The sequence below is a fragment of the Mobula birostris genome, chromosome 19 (genome assembly GCF_030028105.1).
Source record: "Mobula birostris isolate sMobBir1 chromosome 19, sMobBir1.hap1, whole genome shotgun sequence".
Lineage (NCBI taxonomy): Eukaryota > Metazoa > Chordata > Chondrichthyes > Myliobatiformes > Myliobatidae > Mobula > Mobula birostris.
Window position 1 is genome coordinate 18,980,374 of NC_092388.1, and position 23,505 is coordinate 19,003,878.

General features: G+C 39.3%; 1 protein-coding gene across 2 annotated transcripts in view; it reads left to right on the forward strand.

Moving 5' to 3' along the window:
• The window catches only part of LOC140212457 (lysophosphatidylcholine acyltransferase 1-like), a 122,400-nt gene that overhangs the window by 81,885 nt on the left and 17,010 nt on the right, over window positions 1–23,505 (forward strand). For both annotated transcript variants that reach the window (XM_072283273.1, XM_072283274.1), the window contains exons 6-12: window positions 1,939–1,997; window positions 5,976–6,010; window positions 8,662–8,716; window positions 9,713–9,795; window positions 11,426–11,551; window positions 19,762–19,915; window positions 22,207–22,305. In XM_072283273.1, the coding sequence (XP_072139374.1) occupies window positions 1,939–1,997; window positions 5,976–6,010; window positions 8,662–8,716; window positions 9,713–9,795; window positions 11,426–11,551; window positions 19,762–19,915; window positions 22,207–22,305 (611 nt within the window). The remainder of the gene's footprint in view (window positions 1–1,938; window positions 1,998–5,975; window positions 6,011–8,661; window positions 8,717–9,712; window positions 9,796–11,425; window positions 11,552–19,761; window positions 19,916–22,206; window positions 22,306–23,505) is intronic.

Sequence of the window (23,505 nt, forward strand, 5' to 3'; positions counted from 1 at the left end):
CAATAAAGGGCATCCTGAGGTATGCACCTTTGCTGTCCATAAATTCCCTGGTTGAATGGAGAGTCAATGAAATCACATCTGTTGCAGACCTTTTGTCCCAGTAGGCAAAACGAGTGGATCCAAGTCGCTTCTCAGGCAGGAGTTGGTGTGTTGCCAGACATGAATGCCTTTGATCTGGCCCTCAGCAGATTGCAGATCTTACAGTTCATCCAGAGCTTCTGGTTAGGGGAAAACTCAGAATGATTTTGTGGCGACACACTTGTCAACGACTGTTTTTATAATCAAAACATTGCAAAATACTGAGGTCATGCATTTTAACCTGTTTGCTAACTGAAAAAAATCACTTACAGGACATCATCCATCCACATAATGTCATTTATTCCAATGTGAATCACAGCTTCTGGTTCTTCACTCCCTCTTCACATTGCTCTGTGACCATACATCGCAAAGAAGGTCATAACAAACTTCAGTCTTTTGTATTAAAAAAAAGTAACAACAATCTCAACACTATACTTGCATTATAACAGAGCAAGGAAGGCTTTTAGAATATTTGGTTATTGTACCACCAAATTGTGGTCAATTCTGAAAGGATATCACATTCTTTAGAGCACAGGGGAATGTACTAGAATAATTTCTAAATTGAATGACCAAGGTTGGCAATTCTCTGGAAAGTCTAGAGAATCTGGAGTTGTCAACAGAAATATTTGACAGTTAAATATGATGCAGTTAAATAGAAATTTGATTAAATATAACAGATAAATAGGGAACTTGACAGTTTAAAAATAATGATACAATATTTGTGAAACATCAAACTGCAAGGGCACAATTTTAAGTTACTCATTATAGCCATTTTATTTCCTGCAGTGGAGATGGAGCGATCTGAAATTCACTGCTCAACAGTGCTAGAAGCATTTTCAATAAAACTTTCAAAACAGATATTTAAAAACAATTGGAGGGCATGCTTACTAGGTTGTGAAATATAATGGTAAAGCATTTTAGCTGTTATCACTGGCATCGTTTCACTGTATCATTCTGCAAATGTAAGAGTTTTATTGTTCTCACTATTATTCCTTTGAAAGCACTGATCAGTATTATTCATGTTTTGGTGCAAAGCTGCTGTGGCTTCAATCCCGTTACTCGTTAGAAACTGCTAGCAGTCCCTGACCATTTAGCAGTCCTGTTAGCATTTTTCTTAAGTGTCATTTTGTGGAGAATTTCCAGGCTCAAGTCTTCTGGGTTTCCTAGTCAGAATTCTCTACGAGTTCAGCAACAGAAAGCAAATTCACAGGAACGTGATAGGATAGACCTGCCACAGGAACAGAAATCATCTTCGTTTCATTGAAGAAAAACAGTTGTGCAGAATAAGAAATAAGATTGTATCTTTTTGGAATGAATGAAGTTTCCTTACAGTATGTGTTGAAATGTTTGTTGTAAATTTTAATTGTCTCATTGAAGTTTATTTATTTACATCTGTTTCTAAATGTCAGAGGCATTGAGTCTCAATAGTTTGACAGTAGTCTTGGCCAGATGGCATGGTTTCTGAGTGAGGCTTACCCATATGATGTTACTTAGTTTTCACACTGATACTACCCAAGACACTGTCATTAACCGTCTGGAATGATACAGCAGCACATTAACTTTGTGTGCTTGCTAAAAATTCAGGGCAGGGGTGAGTATAGGTGGCTTTCTGCTGGCAACAAGCTCTGCCCCAAAATGATTGTTCACTCGGTTTACCTCGGGTTGAAAAATGGCAGATAAGCAATTGGACCTTTTAATAATTTCACTTGCAAGAAGTGACCACCTTTTTTCCATGAAGAGAGGAGATAAAAATATTGACAAAGAACGAAAGGAGAAAATTTAGAACTTTTTTTTTAAATTGTGTTGGATTTCCAGCATCTTCAGACTTATGTTTATAATTTTTTTCTTCATGTTCTTTAGGGGCATTTATTCCTGGAGTTCCTGTGCAGCCTGTAATCCTACGTTATCCCAACAAAACGGTGAGTGTATTTTTGATTTCAGTGGAAAAATTTTAATCAGTATTAGTTATTGTGATGGGGAGAACTTGGTAAACACACTCGTTATACAGGCACATTCACACACAAACATTGCCATATCATTCTGCTGTTGTTGCGGTGAGTGTACGCACTGCATTGGCTTCCCCGTATATTCTCACAATTGACCCACTGTTTTACCCCCCACATTGCTACATGCATTGGGAGCCAGACAACAAAGTTTAGTTTAATTTTGTTCTTTATTTGTACTTAACTGTAAGTGTGCACTTGTGTTGAGCATTCTGCCTTTTCATGCTGTCGTCTCCCGCAGTTCCGTGGCATCCATTGGGTCCTAGACAGAGTTGATGCACTCAGGTTGGCTTTATGGTGCCTCTCCCGCCCTACACGGCAGGATACTCCATTTCTTTCATAATGGGGATATGCAAATGGGTATATGTTGTTTGTATACTGTGTTTAATGTAGATACTTCCGGTTATGTTGTATTAAGATTAAAACTACATTGTGCAGTGCATCATATTCTAATGTGTGTCAAGCTAACTTCTTGGTAATTAAAAATGGTATTTCCTAATGCCTATAAGAGGAGCTCATCACCCTCAGTATGAGAGAGAGATAGGGGCTGCCAGGAGGTCACTGGACAACAATAAGGCTACGTCCACACTAGACTGGATAATTTTGAAAACGCCGGTTTCGCATAAAAACGATAGGCGTCCACACCAGGTGTTTTTGAAAATACCTCCGTCCACATTGAAACGGGTATTTGGGTGAATCTCCTCCTACTGGGCATACACAGGATATGTCTACATAAAACGAGCGAAGAGGAAGCTGTATACTTGGTGTGCGTTTGTCCAGTTACAGACTAGAAAAACTTGAAAGGAAATTGCCAAACGACAGACAGCTGTTGGCTCTCACACAGGAGGACTTAAAACTTAAAAAAAACAAATACTGGAGCGTATGGAGGCAACTGACAGTGAGTTCACGGACAGTATGACCCAGCTGACGATGAACATTGAAAAACTGACTAACTCTGTTGCACAGGGATTTGCAATGATGAGGAATATGATGGCTCCCCTCCAGTATTTCTCACCGCCACAATACCAGCCTCACAGCCACTACAATAGCTACACATAGGGACACAGAGACCCCCGGGTGGCCCCACCAACATCTTCCCCACTCCCACAGAGGGGTCACCCGGGAAACATTTCTTACAGCCATAGTCTCTTCACCGATGAAAGGGACGACAGGTTTTTTAAAACCTCTGGTTACCCCGTACACACTAAACGCCCTACCGGCATTTTCAGATTTAAACACTCTGGAGAGCGTTTTAGAAAAGCTCCGTTTTCAGGGGAGGAAAACGCCATTTCAGTGTGGACGGAGGGTTAAAACGAAGAGAAAAAGCTTCGGTTATGGATTTATCCAGTCTAGTGTGGACGTAGTCTAGGTTTGGATAGAGCTATTATTGTGTTTTCTTGTAGATTTTTTTTGTAAATCTTGGCATTTTTTCACAAGTTTCACTAATAATAAGTATTTTATTGATCCCAAGTGGGAAATTATTTTGTTACAGCAGCAACATTTAAAATTACACTTAGTGATAATAATAATAAATATAATAATCTTTGTAAGTTTGATTTTTGATGTACCTAATAAACACCCTTGCACTAAAGTGCTAGGTGACTCCAGCCATTTTTCTTTGGTAAAACTAAAGGTCATGACCCATGTTTTTTAACGGTTATATTTGTTACTTCTCCAGAGAAAGTCTTTATAGATCACTTTTTTTAAATATGCTTTGAATAAGGTTCTAATTAGGGGAAAAAATGGTCTGTCTTAGAACTTTGCAGGCTCTGCTGGGAACATTCATTATCAGCTCTTTGTAAGTATGGGTATGGGAATTTAATCTACCAGCCATATTCAACACCTAAAATTATATTTCAAAATTTGCATGCTGAACATGTTTTCCTCCCCTTTGTTCTCAGAATGTATGAAGTGATGTATTTATTATTTAAGAATAATAATTGCAAGGGCAGATTGCAAAGATGTGGTTTGTATTTTTGGCTATAGCGGGCTTGATTGAGATTTCTGAGACTTTAAGAGGAATTTATTTATTACAATGAATTTGTTAAACGTGCCCAGTAAAATCTTCTCAAACAAGCCATGAGGGAGGCGGCAACATTCAACTTGGCATGAGGCTTTGCATGTGATTGAGTTGTTAGTGAGGGAGCACTTCGGGACGATTGACTAATTTTGTTAGTTTTTAAATAGTTATGGAAAATGATAGGACTGCCTACAAATTAAATCCTAAATTGAGGCTAGGCAGATTTTGAGGGCAATTGATAGGAATTTGCAAAGATTAATTGGTAGAAGTTGTTTATACTTAACTGTCATTACTACTTAAATACTGCAGCTACAGAAGCAGATTAGAAGGTTTCCTGTGGTGAGTGGTTCAGCTTCTAACATCCTGACCACGTTTCCATCATCTACAAGGCACAAATCTGGCACGATGGGGTGTTTTCCACTTGCCTGGATGAGTGCCATTCTAACAACTCTCAATTCAAAATCTTGACACCTTCTACAACAAAGCAGCTTGTGGGATTGACTGCCCAAAAGATTATTTCCTCCACCTCCAAGGCACAGTGGCTGCAGTGTGCATCATCTGCATTGTAGTTTCTAGGTTACTCTACCAGCATCTTCTGGACATGTGAATGATAATGGCTATGGGGTGAGAGCAACAGCTGCATGGGGACACCACAACCTGCAATTTTTCCCTCAAATTACACATCATTGTGACTTGAAAATAAAAACATCAGAAGAGGGATAGACCATTCAATCCCCCAATAAGTTCACCATTCAATAAGTTCATTGCTAATCCAACTTTCTATATTGCAGGCCCTTTTTACTGTGGGTCTGAATCCTTGAGTGCTCTCCACAACAGCAGTTAGACTGCACCAGAAAGACTGCAGCTATTTTAAGAAAGTGGCCTATATCTATCTTGTGAGCAATTATGGATGGACAAAAAATCTGTTCTTGCCAGTGACACCCAGGTGTTGTAAAACAAATAAGTGCAATTTTGACATCTGATCTCCATAGAATTTATTCCCCTTTTGCCTTAAAATCAATTGAAGCCTTGAGCCAACTAAATAACTTGGCACCTGTAAATCTGTTGTCAGAGAATTGCAGAGATGCACCACCCTCTCAGAAACAATTCATCCTTGTATCTGTCTTAAATTGATTCTTGGACTCGCACATCAATGGAAACTGCCTCTCAGATTACAGCTGCCGACTCCCCACAGAACATCATACTTTCAACCTTTGGTGGGCATTCAACCACTCTTGATCTTTCTCATCATAATCCGGCAAATCAGTCTAGTGAATCATTAAGGCTCCTCCCTGGAAAAAAAATGAACCCAGCACTGTGGAGAGTACTCCAGGTTTGTCAGACAGATTTCCTGTGGAGTTGTTCAAGCGTTTCTATTTGTTGCAATCCGTTTACTTTTCAATTGAGACCAGCATTCCATTTACTGACTTCCTTGCTTCCTGTATCTGAACTTTACTCCTCCTTATCCAGTCTATCAGTCCTACTAGTGCAGAAATCTATAAAGTTCCTTAACTCCACTAACGTCAGCACTCCCTTAAACCACCTCAACTCTCCCCTCTCGATATTATTCTCTTGTGCCATTGCTGTTTTCCCCATCAGGCTTTTCTATGAGGTCCATCTTAAATCTTAGCATTTTTTAATGATTTGCAATCTGAGTAAAACTTCTTCAGAATTAACAGGGCAATACTTCAGATAGCTTTCGAAACTTGCACTTTTAACAGTTCCAGTGCACAAAGTTTCCATGGTTCCACCAGTTGCACAATACCTTTCAGGAATTTATCTGTAGATCTCAAGCCAGTTTGAATACTTCTGTCTGTAACACCAGCTGCAAACAAATGCTCATTTTGAATCAAATTTTCAACTTTTAATTCCAGGATACAATCACTTGGACCTGGCAAGGACCTGGAGCGTAGGTTGATTTAATTTTTCTTTTTTCTCGTGTTACTAAATTGGTAATTTCACACATATTGCTTTTTTAAGGTTTTAGATGAAAGAAGACAAAAATAAGATGGGACTTATTGAATTTAAAAAGATTGTTCTGTTTCTTAGCCAACTGTGCTATGCATTTTTCTTCGATTCTTGCATGTATACAACAGTAAAGATTTATAGGTTGGAAAGGATTGGTGAATTGGGAGCTTCTGGAGTAAAGGGTGAAGGCATGGGCATTATTAGAAGAGGACCTTGTGGAATAATAGTTCATTTAACTGTAGGAATGGCCAAGTTGCCTCTTATGACCTTTGTTCAGTTCTAGCGCTTTTAATAACCAGAATGCATAATCATTTAACGTAGGCTTGGCAATGACAATGGGCCAAAAGAACCATCATAGTGACAAAGTAACTTTCAATTTTCTAATGTGATTGGCTTTGTTCAAAAATGTTACAAATACAAGTCTTGCCTGATTTTTCTCAAGCATTTTCAAATAATAAAATTTAAATCTGCGCGAAACCAGTACAAAAACAACCAATTAAGTTGAGTTTTTCTTGTATCACTGAGGTTTGACTGTTGAGGAAAAAACTCTTAACAGTCAAAGTGTGCTTGAGCAGGTTTGGCAGTATAGGTGGGTATAAATGTGTGAGTATTTGAAAGTGGTCTAAAAATGTTCATAAGCAACTGCTTATTAGAGAAGTTGAGAGAAATACGGGCACTTTGGTGAAGTTAGGATCTGAGGGAACTGAAAAGTAGAGTTTGCAGTAGTTTATGCAGTGCCGAAAGTAAGCGTAGATAGATTTTTTTAAAATACGATACTGAGACTGCAATGGTGAGCCTCTCAAACGATTCAAGATTGTTTATTATCATTCTTCAGTACATGTATAAAGAAGAATGAAATGTTTGTTACTCTGGATCTGATGCAACATAAAAAAAACACAAACTTAAATTGCATGTACATAAAGTGATACCAGGTGATGTGTATATAATGGTGGTGGGAGATGGTGAGGTGGGTTATTGGGTGGAAGTGTTGATCAGCCTGATGACTTGGGGGAAGTAACTCTTCTTGAGCCTAGTAGTCTTGTGGATGCTGTGTAGCCTCTTCCCTGTATTATGAAAGCTGAAGAATTGCAGAAATAGAAAGTGCTAAAATCTGTCTGATGGAATTACATCAAAATCTGTGAAAACTGGTGTTAAATATCAGATACAAAGTAATGCTTAGGATAGTGCTGTGGGTTTCTAAGCAAAGGAATGCATGTTTTGGTGGAATTGCATGTCTTAGAAAGAGAGAAGAACTGTAAGAAGCTTTTGGAAGGAGAAGGAGATTGTGTGTAGGTTCTTGCTCAAGGAATAAGAAAAGATGTGGGCCTTTTGAGGAGCGGAACCATAGTGTAGAAAAGTAGTGTGTCCTGTGAGGGGGGCAAATAGCAAAAGGAAGCAAGAGACAGGGCATTGTTTGGGGAAAGAAATGGAGAAATTAAAATGTTAAGGAAAGGAGGCAGAACACAACAGGATTAAGTAGTAAAATAGGAGCAGGGAAACAAGGCTGCAGTACTTTTGAATGCTGACAATGGAACTCTACTGCTTCAATAACTTCCAGTAATTTCCTCCCTCCCCTTCCTTCTTCCTCCATTTCACACGCTGGCTCCCCTCTTACCTCTTCTCACTTGCCTATCGCCTCCCGCCTCCCCCCTCCCCCCAGTGTCCCACCCTTCCCTTTCTCCCATGGTCTTGGAGAAATCAGGTTGCCCATTTAATCACTCAAGTGACTTATATTGCGAACATGTATCCCAAAGACGGGATTATTTCTCTCCTCTTCCAGCGCCAGATTAGTGACAATAACAAACAGGGTCCCAGATCAGATTTTTTTGGTGCGCCGATAGTGAAGGCTTCCAATTGCAGAGAGAACCTTGTACCATAACCCTCTACCTCTAAATACTAAGTCAATTTGCCAACTTCAATCCCATGGGTTTTGAATCAGTTTGAACTTCTGAATTACACATAAGAACCTTTAAGTAGCCTTCCATAGACCACATCAATTGTATTGTCCTCATCAATGCGTTTTGCCACCTCTGCAAAAAATGCAATCAAATTAGACAGGATCTCCAAGTACCAAAGCCTTGCTGACTACCTTTGATCAATCCCTGCACTCTCAAGCATAGATTATCCTGTTCCTGAATGTTTCCAGTAAGTTCCCTTTCACTAGCAGTGACTTATTTGATAATGTCCTTAATTCTTTGAGTATATGAAATGACAGTACTTGGAGATAAAACATTTGTTTGATGCATGTAACAAATGGAGCACAGCAAAATGGATACCAGATGGCCATTGCCTCAGTGCTTATGTTCACTCAGAGAAGACCTTGAGTAATTTCAACACAAGTAGTTACGTAGAGTAATTTCAACATAACCCAAAGGAGAGGTCCCCCTTTCAGAAGGGAATATCTCGGTGAAGCTGCTTGAGAGACATTCACATTACTATTTCTATTTAATTTATTAAGGTAGAACTTTCTGGTAGATCATGCTGAATCTATAAATCTTTCATAAATTGCATGATTTAATATTTCCTGATAAAATTACAAGATGAGCCAATGACACATTTTGTGGAAATTATATTGACAATTTTATTTCTCAGGTTAAAAATCCTATGGCTCAGCTTGTGCCAGCTACATAATAACGTGGAAATGGAGGTTGGTTTTTAGTTACTACTTTGAGCTTTAGAATGTTGAGTGAATTTTTATTTGGGCTAAGATTATATATTTTAATACCCTTAATCAATAACATATTAAAAGTATTAAATTATATTATGATTTTAAAATCTTTTGTATTTGTATTGGCCCCTTTAATATTGACCTGAAGTTTACAAGTTGAAAATAACTGAATATAATTATGTCATAGGAATCATGATCTTCCCTATACTTTGTGCAGAGAAATTCCAACCACGGGACCATCTATAGTTTTATTTCCATATGTTACTTTCCAAATTGGAGTATTTGTACTCCATGAGGAAGGAAAAAAATAGCAAAATCAACAATCAGTTAGCAATTCGGTGTAAATTTTGAAAAGTTACATATCTTTGTCATACGATAGTAAGTGCATTCAAATTAGAAGTTATTTGTCCTTGTCTACCTAAATGAATTGAGATGTCTCTGAAGATAAGATGGACTTTTATGCTCTGTGATTTTTAGGATGTACGTGGTTGTACTGTAGCCATCCTGCACTGAGTTTACAAGTAATTTTTAAGTAATTTTTATTATTGCTTTCCTTCAGAAAATTAATTTGGAAAAGTATTGTGCACAACCTGTAATGAAGACCACACATCGTGCTCAATTTAAAAAATGAAGCTTAGAATTGCAGGATTGTATGCACATCAAATTCCTGAATTGACAATATCACTTCAGGAATATCAGTAGCTTTTCTTTCAACTGGTTTAATCTACCACAGAATGCCAGAGGTGTTTTTCTTAAATTTTCTCTGTTTTCAGGCTTGAAGTTCTGTTTTCTTCGGACAAGATCATTTCCCTAAAGTCTGAAACAACGTACAAGTTTTAATAGCTAACTTTGATTTATAGCTTAGTAAATTGAACAGAGAACATTGTTAAAAGAGTATTACATCAAACCATAAATAGTTTAAATACCTGGGTGTGTTTTGGCACTTAGACTTCTTTTGTTGTCTGTTTTGAATAGTTTCTGCCAGTTTATACACCCTCTGAGGAAGAAAGGAAAAATCCCATTTTATATGCAAATAATGTCAGAAAGGTAATGGCAAAGTAAGTATAATAATACTAATTAGTTTTGAAACTCTATATATAATTACTCAGTTAAGTCCTCCAACAAATGTTTAGTTAGCACTCAGATTTTTTCCCACTTTGTTGTGATCACTGAGTGCTTGTCATAGATAATAGATACTTGCCTTTAGATATAGACACTTGTCTTTAAATGAGCCAGACCACATAAGATTTAGACCATTCTTAGTCCTCATTGATACTCGACTGCACCACATGGTATTGGAAATATTGCTGTCTTTCTTCAATTTTTCACTGCATATAACTGAGTGATGATACCCCTGAACTCAGTGACTTTTTTGATTATGCCAGAAATCACTTAAAAGACTTCCCAAATTCAAGAGTAGCATTTAATTCCTCAGTCTGTATTGTAATTTTAATAGAAGAACACTGCCATCTATTCTACTGATCTTTTATAGAATTGTACAGCACAGAAAAAGAGACACTGACCCATTCTAAGTATGGCAGCAATCAAGTGCCCACCTGTACAAATCTCATTTACTAAAACTAATCCATCATCACAAATGCAACTGATCTAATCCTTTCTAACAATCATGTCCCTTCTCTACAGAGGCAACTAAAACTGTATACAGTATTCCAGATGTGGTCTCACCAATGTTTTGTAACTTCATTGCTCTTGTACTTTACTAAAGCCTAGTATTCTCTATGAAACCTGTATCAAACTATCTTACCATTGCTGCCACCTTCAGGCATTATTGAATTTGTACCTCATAATGCCTCTTCCTCAGCACTCCAAATATATTCCTGTGCTCTCTCGCAGTCATAAGAATGCTTCTGCCTTGTAGCCTGAAATGAGTAATAATTATTCATCAGTGAGAGTTGATAAACACTTTTGAATTTTAAAGGGACTTTTCCCCCAAGAAAAATTAAATACATTGTTAATATTATAAACCAGCTGTTTGTTTTATAAAGTAAAAGAGGTGTGTCAATGGGTATAAGGGTTGTCAATGCTGTCAAAAATAACAAGTGTTTCTGAATGTCTTGTCAAATCAAAACTATTGGAAAAATATAAGAAACTAATCAAAATATTTTTTTAAGAAGTGATACACAGCAATACTCAGGGGCTGTCAAGTTTTAAACATGCTGGCACTTCCATGCATGACTACTGGCATATATACAGGCTCTTTCATCATGTGTGTGTGGATTCACTTAAAGCTCAATTTTTGTGTTCTGGATAAAACCTGTGGCATTAGCATAAATTCATAATATTAGATGTTTGTGTTACTTTTTTATCAGTCATGAGGCTTAGGGTTAGAGCAACTGTAACCCAATCTCCTCTAAGAAACCAAATAACATTCTTCATGGCATGGCCGAAGTAAGAACTCCAGCAACAAAACCTAATTTTCTCATATTGCTGAGTTTAAGTTCTCTAATCTCTTGATGCACTGGCTGATAAAAAATATGTAACATTTTTTTAAAATGCTGTGTTTCAATTACCCATAACTTTGATGCTGCTTGATGGATGAAATCAAGGAATAAAGTTACTAACTTATAATTGATTTATTCTAGTTGTGTATTTACAAAATGTTCCTTATTCAAGACTAACGTTTGGTAACATGCATTTCTCTTTTGCTTTTAAATCTGTTCCTTTTAGAGCTCTTGGCGTTCCTGTGACTGACTATACATTTGAAGACTGTCAGATTGTAATGTCCGATAGCCAGCTGAAGCTCCCTCTGGATACTTGTCTTCTAGAATTTGCAAAGCTGGTCAGAAAACTCAAGTAGGTTATCTTCAAAAGCAAGACAAAGTATTGCCGCCCCCCCCATGTTTTTATGTTACATTTTCAGCTGCTTACTTTCTGCCTTGTAATGACAACTATTCTAAAAGAAGGAAATAAGGAGAAAATAAAAGGTTTTTTTCCTTTTGCCAAATTTTTTGTCTTAAACTAGTACATTAAATATTAGTTCACTGATGCAAACTATGTAGTGCATCATTGTGGAGCATCTGTTGTATTAAAAATGCCACCTGTGATAATGTAGCAATTTTTTTTATTAGAATGTATCAGGCATGTATTATACTTTATGATAGATTTAAAATAATACTTAATAGCTTCTGAATAATTAAACACGAGAATGATAACAAGGTTTGGTAGAAGGTTGAATATTAGGAACTTACAAAGATATTGTTATAAATTAATTTTCAGTACTTTGCTTTATTCATCCTCTATGACATGAATGTTGCTGTCAAGACTATTGCTATTACTGATGACCCTCAAGGTAGATTCAAGATTTAGATCTACTAACAGCGAAGGAATGGTATATATTTTCCAGTCAGAATGGTCTGCAACTTGGAGAGGAAATTGCAAGTCCTGGTGTTCACTGTGCCTGGTGCATTTGTTGTCTTTGTGATACAGATCGCAGGCAAGTTGAGTGGGTGATGCCTGGCTGAGTAACTGCAGTATGATTTGTAGATGTTACGCTCCACAGCCAGTGTGCTTGTGATGAAGGTAATGTGTCGGGTGATGGATGGTGCTGGTTTAGTGTCGTTTATCCAAGTTACCAAGCTTTTTGAGAATGTTTAGATCTGTACTCATCTAGGCAAATAGAAAGTATTATCTTTTCCTCCTGACATGGCAGCTTGTAGATGGTGGAAAAGCTTTGGGGTGTCAGGAGGATAGCCACTACTATAAGCCTCTGAGTTCCTGGTGTAGCCACAATATGGTGTGGAGGAACAGAGATCTTGGGGTTCAAGCCCATTGATCCCTCAAAATTGCTGCACAGATTGATAAAGTGATTAAGAAGTCATGTGGTGTAAACACAAAATCTGCAGATGCTGGGATCAAAGCAACACTCACAACACACTGGAGGAACTCAGCAGGTCGGGCAGCATCAGTGGAAACAATAGGTCGACGTTTCTGGCCGGAACCCTTCGCCAGGACTGTAGAGGGAAGGGGCAGAGGCCCTATAAAGAAGGTGGGGGGAGGGTGGGAAGGAGAAGGCTGGTAGGTTCCAGGTGAAAAACCAGTAAGGGGAAAGACAAAAGGGTGGGGGAGGGGAAGCAGGGAGGCGACAGGCAGGAAAGGTGAAGCACCTCCACTCCATCCGCCACAACAGACAGGATCTCCCGGTAGCCACCCACTTCAACTCTGCTTCCCATTCCCATTCAGATATGTCCACACATGGCCTCCTCTACTGCCATGATGAGGCTAAACTCAAGTTGGAGGAGCAACACCTCATATACTGTCTAGGTAGTCTCCAGCCCCTTGGTATGAACATAGAATTCTCCAGCTTCCGGTAATTCCCTCCCCCTCCCTTCCTCTATCCCTATTTCACTCTGCCCCCTCCCCCAGCTGCCTATCACCTCCCTCATGGTTCCGCCTCCTTCTACTGCCCATTGTATTTTCCCCTATTCCTTCTTCACCTTTCCTGCCTGTTGCCTCCCTGCTTCCCCTCCCCCACCCCTTTGTCTTTCCCATTACTGGTTTTTCACCTGGAACCTACCAGCTTTCTCCTTCCCATCCTCCCCCCACCTTCTTTATAGGGCCTCTGCTCCTTTCCCCCTACAGTCCTGACGAAGGGTTCCGGCCCAAAACATCGACTCATCGTTTCCACCAATGCTGCCCGACCTGCTGAGTTCCTCCAGCATGTTTTAAGTCATATGGTGTGTTGGTCGGAGGTTTGAGTGCCAGAGCCCTGAGGTAATACTCAGTAAAACTGGTTAGACCACACTTGGAGTATTCATTATAGGAAGGACATGGATGCTTTTGAGTGAGTACAGAGGAGATTTATCAGGACGTTACTTTTTGAAGGAGATTGAGAGCTGACTTGATATAGGTGTTTAAGATAAGGGACATAGTTTGAGTGGATGGACCGAGCCTTTTTCCCAGGGTAGCAACAGCTAAGATGTGCTGTTAGGTGATTGGAGAAAAGTTTAAGGGAGATGTCAGAGGTAGGGTTTTTACATAGAGTGGCAAGTGCATGGAACACACTGCTGGGGGTGGCAGAGGCACATGCAATAGGGGCATTTAGGAGGATCTTGGGAACATGGATGGAAGAAAAATGGAGGGCTATGTGGGAGGGAAGGGTTAGATAGATTATAGAGTAGGTTACAAGGTATGCACAACATCATGGGCCAATGGGCCTGTACTGTTCTATGTTCTAATATATGTATGGCCACTCAGTTTAACTTCTCATCACATCCTCCTCAAAAGATTTTGATTGGGGATTTGATGTAATATCGTTGAATGTCAAGTGTGGCTGATTTGTTGGAGACAGTTATTACCTGTCTCTTTTGTGGTACAAATGCTATTTGGTGTGTCTGTGCACAACTACATGTATATTAAATAAAAGCATGCATGCGGTAGATGTCTCCAACCGGTGTATTCGCATGGGGGGGGGGAGGGGGAGAGAGAGAGAGAACAATGTGCATGTGTAGACAAGAGCGCATGTGCAGACAACACATCAATATGTAGTGCTGGGTGGGGTCATTACTCTAAAAGAAATAGATCCATACATTACACTTCCTTCCCCTTTAGATTAATGCAACTTAAAATATACAGAATATTAGAAACATAGAAACATAGAAAATAGGTGCAGGAGTAGGCCATTCGGCCCTTCGAGCCTGCACCGCCATTTATTATGATCATGGCTGATCATCCAACTCAGAACCCCGCCCCAGCCTTCCCTCCATACCCCCTGACCCCCGTAGCCACAAGGGCCATATCTAACTCCCTCTTAAATATAGCCAATGAACTGGCCTCAACTGTTTCCTGTGGCAGAGAATTCCACAGATTCACCACTCTCTGTGTGAAGAAGTTTTTCCTAATCTCGGTCCTAAAAGGCTTCCCCTCTATCCTCAAACTGTGGCCCCTCGTTCTGGACTTCCCCAACATCGGGAACAATCTTCCTGCATCTAGCCTGTCCAATCCCTTTAGGATCTTATACGTTTCAATCAGATCCCCCCTCAATCTTCTAAATTCCAATGAGTACAAGCCCAGTTCATCCAGTCTTTCTTCATATGAAAGTCCTGCCATCCCAGGAATCAACCTGGTGAACCTTCTTTGTACTCCCTCTATGGCAAGGATGTCTTTCCTCAGATTAGGGGACCAAAACTGCACACAATACTCCAGGTGTGGTCTCACCAAGGCCTTGTACAACTGCAGTAGTACCTCCCTGCTCCTGTACTCGAATCCTCTCGCTATAAATGCCAGCATACCATTCGCCTTTTTCACCACCTGCTGTACCTGCATGCCCACTTTCAATGACTGGTGTATAATGACACCCAGGTCTCGTTGCACCTCCCCTTTTCCTAATCGGCCACCATTCAGATAATAATCCGTTTTCCTATTTTTGCCACCAAAGTGGATAACTTCACATTTATCCACATTAAATTGCATCTGCCATGAATTTGCCCACTCACCCAACCTATCCAAGTCACCCTGCATCCTCTTAGCATCCTCCTCACAGCTAACACTGCCAGCTTCGTGTCATCCGCAAACTTGGAGATGCTGCATTTAATTCCCTCATCCAAGTCATTAATATATATTGTAAACAACTGGGGTCCCAGCACTGAGCCTTGCGGTACCCCACTAGTCACCGCCTGCCATTCTGAAAAGGTCCCGTTTATTCCCACTCTTTGCTTCCTGTCTGCTAACCAACTCTCCACCCACACCAGTACCTTACCCCCAATACCGTGTGCTTTAAGTTTGCACACTAATCTCCTGTGTGGGACCTTGTCAAAAGCCTTCTGAAAATCCAAATATACCACATCCACTGGTTCTCCCCTATCCACTCTACTAGTTACATCCTCAAAAAATTCTATGAGATTCGTCAGACATGATTTTCCTTTCACAAATCCATGCTGACTTTGTCCGATCATTTCACCGCTTTCCAAATGTGCTGTTATCACATCCTTGATAACTGACTCCAGCAGTTTCCCCACCACCAACGTTAGGCTAACCGGTCTATAATTCCCCGGTTTCTCTCTCCCTCCTTTTTTAAAAAGTGGAGTTACATTAGCCACCCTCCAATCCTCAGGAACTAGTCCAGAATCTAACGAGTTTTGAAAAATTATCACTAATGCATCCACTATTTCTTGGGCTACTTCCTTAAGCACCCTGGGATGCAGACCATCTGGCCCTGGGGATTTATCTGCCTTCAATCCCTTCAATTTACCTAACACCACTTCGCTACTAACATGTATTTCGCTCAGTTCCTCCATCTCACTGCACCCTCTGTCCCCTACTATTTCTGGAAGATTATTTATGTCCTCCTTAGTGAAGACAGAACCAAAGTAATTATTCAATTGGTCTGCCATGTCCTTGCTCCCCATAATCAATTCACCCTTTCAATTTCAATTTCCCTTTCATAAATCCATATTCCAAATAAACATGCTTTCACAATAACAGTCCATAATTAACTTCACAGTTTTAAAGGTTCAGTCTTTGGGTGGCGTGCTGTTTCTTTCAGGTTCTTTCTGAACCTGTAGAGTGGCGTCAGGTTTGTCAGGTGTCTTGTTAATGATACCGTTTTCGTCGAGCCTCTGGACCTGTGGGGTGGCGTCAGGTTTGTCAGGTGTCTTGTTAATGATAACGTTTTCGTCGAGCCTCTGGACCTGTAGAGTGGCGTCAGGTTTGTCAGGTGTCTTGTTAATGATAACGTTTTCGTTGAGCCTCTGGACCTGTGGAGTGGCGTCAGGTTTGGTAGATGTCTAAGACAAAGTTCTCAGTTTTTGCCGTCACATTGCTGTCAGTGACATGATCATCACTGAGAACTAAGTCCAGTGAATGTAATGTGTCCATCTTGTTGGTTTATTAGGTGTGTTCTTCAATTGAGCAGCCAGTATCTGGTCCACATGATGTCTTCATGTCTGGTCACCAACATCCACTGTGTACATCAGTTCTTGTAGCTATCCTACCCGGTGTCCACTTATCTTCCTGGTAATCGTGCACTAGGATTTCCTGTCCAATCTTGAAGCTCCTTGCTGCTTCACTTGGCGACTGGCTGAACTATTTATTCTGCACTTCCCTCCGTAGATCTGGCTTCAGGAGGTCTACGCGAGATCTCAGATTCCTGTTCATGAACAGCATTGCAGGTGTTTGATTTGTCGTCACATGAGCAGAGTTCTGATGCACCTAAAGGAAGTTGTCCACCTTGTGCTGCAGAGAAATGCCCTCCTTGTCCATTGCTTTAATGGTCTTCTTGAAGGTTTGGATAAACCTTTCAGCTAACACATTTATTGCTGGGTGGTGAGGAGCTAACTTGAAATGTCTGATGCCATTTTTCTTCATGAACAGTCAGAATTATTCTGTCGTGTATTGTGATCTGTTGTCACTCACAATTTGTTCTGGTAAGCGTTTTCTGGCGAAGATGGTCCTTGGAGACAATCTTTGCTGAGGTGGTTGACTTTATTGGTATAACCTTTGGCCACTTCAAATGAGTAGCCACAGCAACCAGAAATATGGAGTTTATCAATGGTCCAGAAAAGTCAATATGTACTTTTTGCCATGGTGAAGACGTCCACTCCCATGGGTGTAACAGTGCCTTTGGGGGTGCATTTTGAACTTTTTGGCATCCCGATCAACTTTTGCCCAAGTCTTCAATCTATTTGTTAATTGCTGGCTACCACACGAAGCTCTGGGTGAGACTCTTCATCTTGACTGTATCCAGGTGTCAGTCATGCAGGTATTCTAACACTGTGGTGCGCAGTTTAGCGGGCTCACAACACAAGATCCACGCATCAGTGTTCTTTTACATACTGACAATTGGTCCAGTCTCGCTGAGAACTCTGGAAACATGGGGTTACCATGAGTAGGCCATCCTTGCATTGTGATTTCATTGACTTGACAATGTCGTGTCATTCCATGTTTCCGTTTGTATTTCGGAATTTGTTACCGGCAACTGGTCCACCAATGCGGTGAAGAACACTTCTGCTGGGTCACTTTTCTTCTTCAGTTGTCGATACTGGAAGACCTGACAAGCCATCAGTGTTGCAGTTTTGTTTGGTACCCTTGAGCTCTATATCATTGGAGTGGGCTCCCAGCAATAGTGGCCAACGTTGTAACTGGGTGGCAGTCTTCACTAGAATTCCCATTCTGGGATTGAAAATGGTCATAAGGGGCTGGTGATCTGCTGTTTGCCTAAACTTTTGTCCATAGAACTACTTTATTCCCCATACTGGACTAAGGGCATCTTGGTCGATCTGTGCATAGTTACATTCTGTACTCGTCAGTGATCTTAATGCAAACACAAGCTGCCATTCAGATCCATCTTTCATAATGTGTGACAAAACGAGATGTTCATCTGATGTTACTAGTTGCTTTGTTACCTTGAATGGTTTTTTCCATATCTTTCTGACCATTCCCACTTTGCTGCTGTCTGTAACAGTGCATTCAATGGATGCAGCACTGCAGAGTGTTTGAGAGAAACCGGTGGTAATGGTAGTTTACAAGGCCCAAGTATCACTTGAGGTGTGACACATTTTCTGGTTTGGGTTCCTGTAGCGCTGTTTCAGTCTTTTGTGACTTAAGCAAGCCCATTTTGTCAATGACATGTCCACAATGTGAGATTTCATTCTTGAAAAACTCACGTTTTGCTCTCTCATTGCATGCAGACCATACTCACTTGGTCTGGTAACACTTTATTGAGATTCTGGAGGTGCTCCTCATCAGTCACGATGATGCCATCAAAGTAACATTATGTTCCTGGGATATCGTGGATCACTTGGTCCATTGCTCTTTGCCAAATTGCTCTAACTGTAAGTGACTGGAATAATCATACCACTTTCAGTCATATGTTCCTTCAAGTTGGTTCACATGTTGACTTGAAATAAACCATTGCTGTGTCTAAATCCTGGAACTGTGAACCCCACAACTTCATTGGAGTGTCTTTACCAGCAATTAAAGATGATGGATCCCCTCCTTGAGGGCAATTGTGGAGAATAATAAACACAGTCCTCGTCAATGACCACTCATATCCCCAAAAGTGATCAAATATCTAATCTTGTCTTTTATGAAGATTGATTTAAGAACCAAGTGAATTAGAGCAAAGCTTCAAAACTGAAAGCTAAGGACTCAAGTCTCTGAAATATTCTCTTTATCTTTAATTTCCAAACAACAACAGTTCTGCTGGCCAATCTGAATGAAATGGGCAGAGCCAATTAATTCAGTCGTTTACTACAAACAGCATTGTTAGTAATATGATCAACTCCAAATAATGAAACACCACACACAGATGTGCCAAGTCATATCTTTCGCCTCGTTGTTCTGCACTAGCACAGCAAATGCACAGTTCTTACCCTTTGTAATAACCAGAGAAGCCCACACAAGAAGCTGGAGGAACTCAGCAGGTCAGGCAGCATATACGAAAATGAGTAAACAATCAACTTTTTCTGTCAGGTTCACCTGAAGCTACACCTATCACCTTCTAGCTTGTTCGTCTTGCCCTCCCCCACATTTTTATTCTGGCATCGTCTCCCTTCCTTTCCAGTCCTGATACAGGGTTTCAGCTTGAAACATGAACAGTTTATTCGTTTTCATAGATGCTGCCTGACTTGCTGAGTTCCTCCAACATTGTGTGTGTGTGTGTGTGTGTGTGTGTGTGTGTTGTTCTGGATTTCAGCATCTGCAGAATCTCTTGTATTTTTGAAATAACTTTTTTAGAAAATTCAGTATTGAATTCATGAGTACAAATTACTCATTGCTTCAAATGGGTACACATGATGGGAGACATTTAATGAGCACTCTCAATACAGAGAATGTATTTTCATGGACACTTTTTTACTTCAGAAAAATGAAATTCAGTATTGTCTTACATGCAAGAGATACACAAACTAAAACACACACATGATTTGACTGCATCAGTATATTTATAGATTGATTGATTTCCAATTACTTAAACAGCAAATATTAGCCTCTTAAATCTTTACTGCGTTTCGTCTTATAATTTTGGGTTTAACTCTGGAGACTGATTTATATCTGTTCATTTTGTCTAGTTTAAAGCCGAGTCAAGTTGAAAAGGAACTGGATGAACTTGCAGAAAGTGCCAAAAAAGAGAGAGGAAATCATATAACTCTGAAGATATTTGCTGATTATTTGAAGCTGCCAATTAATGATGCATTAACAGATATCTTTGCACTTTTTGACGAGGTAAATTACTGTCAGTAAGTGTGGCATTTTGAAGCTTGATAAATTTATAAGCTAATATTACTGTATGAGGCTGATCGTATATTTCAATGATACTGCATTTCAGTTCAAAGATTATAACTTATTCATATGAGCTACATGTACCCGTCCATGGTGAGATAAGCAGAAGGCATATTAAACTAATCATTATAACTTGCCCTGTTATCCAGTTTTTGACTTAAATGCTCTTTGCAAACATTCCATTTGAAGAACTCATTGTATTTGTAAAGAGTGGCAGTAAGAAACAGCAAAGCATTGTGGCATTGACTTCAACACTGCTCCTTTGTTTTATTTTCCTCTGAAGTGCTATTTCATGTGCATCTTGTAACCCATAGCTGTGTTTTTGGCACTTAGAAATGTACCAAAATAATGGCTAGAAAATGAGGAAGGGATTCTGATCTGACATTAATATCCCTACCATGTAATGGCCTATCTTTTTACTGAAAGAATGTCCATGCATCTTCAAGTCCTCTTTTCACATCTGCCTTCTCCGCAAACATCCCACTATAAAGGAGCAGAAATAAGCATGAGAAAATTGTTCATGTTTGGAGAAGTTTCAGTAATGTCATTTACATTGTCCTGAAGGCAGTTGAGCCTGTAGATTTCATACTACAGTGGAATCCCATTTATGATTTGTACATTTTGGCCCCAATTAGGTGAAGTTTAATGGAAATTGTTTTTTAAAAAAAGTATAAAGTCAAAGTACCACATAACTGAATAACAATTTAAAGTACTTAAATGAAATACAGACAAATTAGAACACTACCAATACTACCACAGTAGTATAAAACTGTGTATTAGTTCCTAATGGTTCTTAATAGTTATCAATGGAGGAATTTATCCAGTGTACGCTGCTGTGTCCTTGTGTAGATAATGGACTGCCTTCATTGTTCTCCTGCATGAAATAATGTCATAATCTATTTGGCAAGGGTCTCAAATTTTTTTAAAGTCAAAATAGAAACACAAAATTATCAAAAACCACTGCTTTTTGAATTGGTATCCATCAGCCTAAATGGATAACATAGCACAAGCATGCTCAGCTGACGTTATTTAAAAACTGTTCACTCAAGTGCCACACAAGTGCATGTGAGTGACACTAGTAAGAAACTACCCAAATCTCCTAATCCCAACTAAGTGGCATAATGTCACAAATAAATGAAGAGAATCCCAGCTACTTACTCAATTAGTTTTTGTTCTTTAAGAGTTGTCCCAAATTAGTGACTGTCCCAATTAACCAAAATCCACTGTATTTGGATTTTATTGTTTGAGAGAGGTCCTTTAATTGAATTTTTAGCAACACTCATAAAATATTTGAGGAACTAGAAGTCTGGCAGCATCTATGGAAGGGAATAAACAGTGGACATTTCTGACGGAGACCATTCATCAGAACTGAAAAGGAAGGGGAAAGAAGGCAGAATAAGGTGAGGGGAGGGGAAGTAGGAGGTTAGAGAATGCACAGCACATTGAACCTTGAAGTGGATGGGCTACAGCAGCGGAAGGCTATGAACATGCATGCAGTGACCACTGAATTAAGTACAGGTACTTAAAAAAGTGGCCATTGAATGCAGTTTGATCCAAAGTTTTGACTGCATTTTAATACTTGCTTGAACACTAGTTATTTCCCATTTGTACTCTAAGCCGACCTCTTGTATTTCCTGGATGAGATTTACAGATTGTTTATATTTCTCTCGAGCTGTGTCATAGCCTATTCCTATGAACTCCGGTATTGCCGTACCGTGATAAAATTGACTAATGAGTACGGAGATGAAAGGTCTGTTCATTGGACAGTTATTTATATTCCAGAAGTGGTCAATAAATACAGAGATTAGACACTACTTGAATACACTGGCCACGAACTGATTTATATATTTTTTTTAAAAAGACTACGGATATCAGATATTTTAACTAGGCATGTTAGAGCCTTGTTAATATAGAACAAGTTATAGATGTTAGTGTTCAATGTATTAAAATATTTTTAATGAATATTGGCAAATATGTTGTTTCTGGGTGTGTCTGTGATGAATCTTTGTAAGCTACAAGTTTGTATGGCATAGAGCAGTCTCTACCTCCATTTATTGTTAAATACCTTCATAGTTCATTATTTCTTCAGAAGAAAAAATACCTTTGATTTTTAAGTAACGTAACAATGGAATGAAGTACATTATATTTGTAGTTCTCTTCCCTCACCCCCCCCCCAGGTATCGCTGATTTTTTTCTTGTGTTGCAGATTACTAATTGGTTATTTATTTTTTCAGAGTAAAGATGGAACAATTGATTTCAGAGAGTATGTGATTGCCTTGTCTGTAGTATCAAGACCATCTAACACTCTTGAAACTATTAAGTTGGCATTTAAGGTAAATACTAATTATGTAGTGAGCATTCAGTAATCACATTTGTATTGCTTAAATGGAAAACAACCACCAGATTCCTTTTAGATTTATCTGGAACATGATTTAATGAAGTTAACTAAAACCGCAGCTCTTTCTTTCAGTCCATTTTTGGGGAATTTAGTATCTTGTGATATGATGGAATGAAATTGTGAATTAATCTGTTGTTTACCTATCACAATTGACCTGTCTGTGGCTGCAACAGAGGAAGAGGCATCATGTTGATCTTTTGCATGCCTGTTTCTCCTTGAACATTCACTGTCATTCAGAGTCAAAGCTATCTAGTATTTTGTTGAGACATATTAACTACTTTTGATGATGCATGTTTACATGTTAGAAATATTTCCTGTGAAACTACCTTTTCCATCAGTCTGAGAGACTGGCTTATCATCCTTCACTACTAGCTAACTGAGGATGGGGCTTTAAATAACCAGTAGTAGCCAAGGCCTTTTTTTTTTGGGTCCCCCCCCCCCCCCCATATGGAAGAACCCTGACTATGTTCTTATAAAAATACTCCTGCATGTTTCATTCACTGGAAGTGTTATGATTATTTGTATTTCTTTCAAATGTTGCTGGTTACATGTCCAATTCAACAATTTATAATAACCTGCTTTTCTGTGACTTTCTGTATAAACACTGGCTTGATCAACAAGCACTTGGGGAATCTATTTACAGTTGCAAGAAAAAGTTTGTAAACCCTTTTTCTGCAAACCTGGTTTTCTGCATTAATTACTCAGTGTGGTCTGATCTTCATCTAAGTCACAATAATAGACAAACGCAATCTGCCTAAACTAATAACACACAAACAAGTGTACTACTTCTCGTCATTACTGAGTACACCATTTAAATAATCACAGCTAAGGTTCAAAAAAGCTGTTTGGAGTCAGGTGTTCCAATCAATGAAATGAGATTGGAGGTCTGGGTTGCAGAGGTGCCCTGGGCCCTATATATTAAAAAAAGACACACAAAGTCAGGTTACTGACGGAGCTTGCACTTCTGAAGAAAGATCTCTTTATGTGCACCATGCCTCAATCAAAACAACTTTTAGAGGACCTTAGAAGAAGAATTGTAGACATGAATGAAGCTGGAAACAGCAACGAAAGCATTTCAGAATCAGAATCCTTTATTATCGCCAAGTATGTGGACATATACAGGGAATTTGATGCC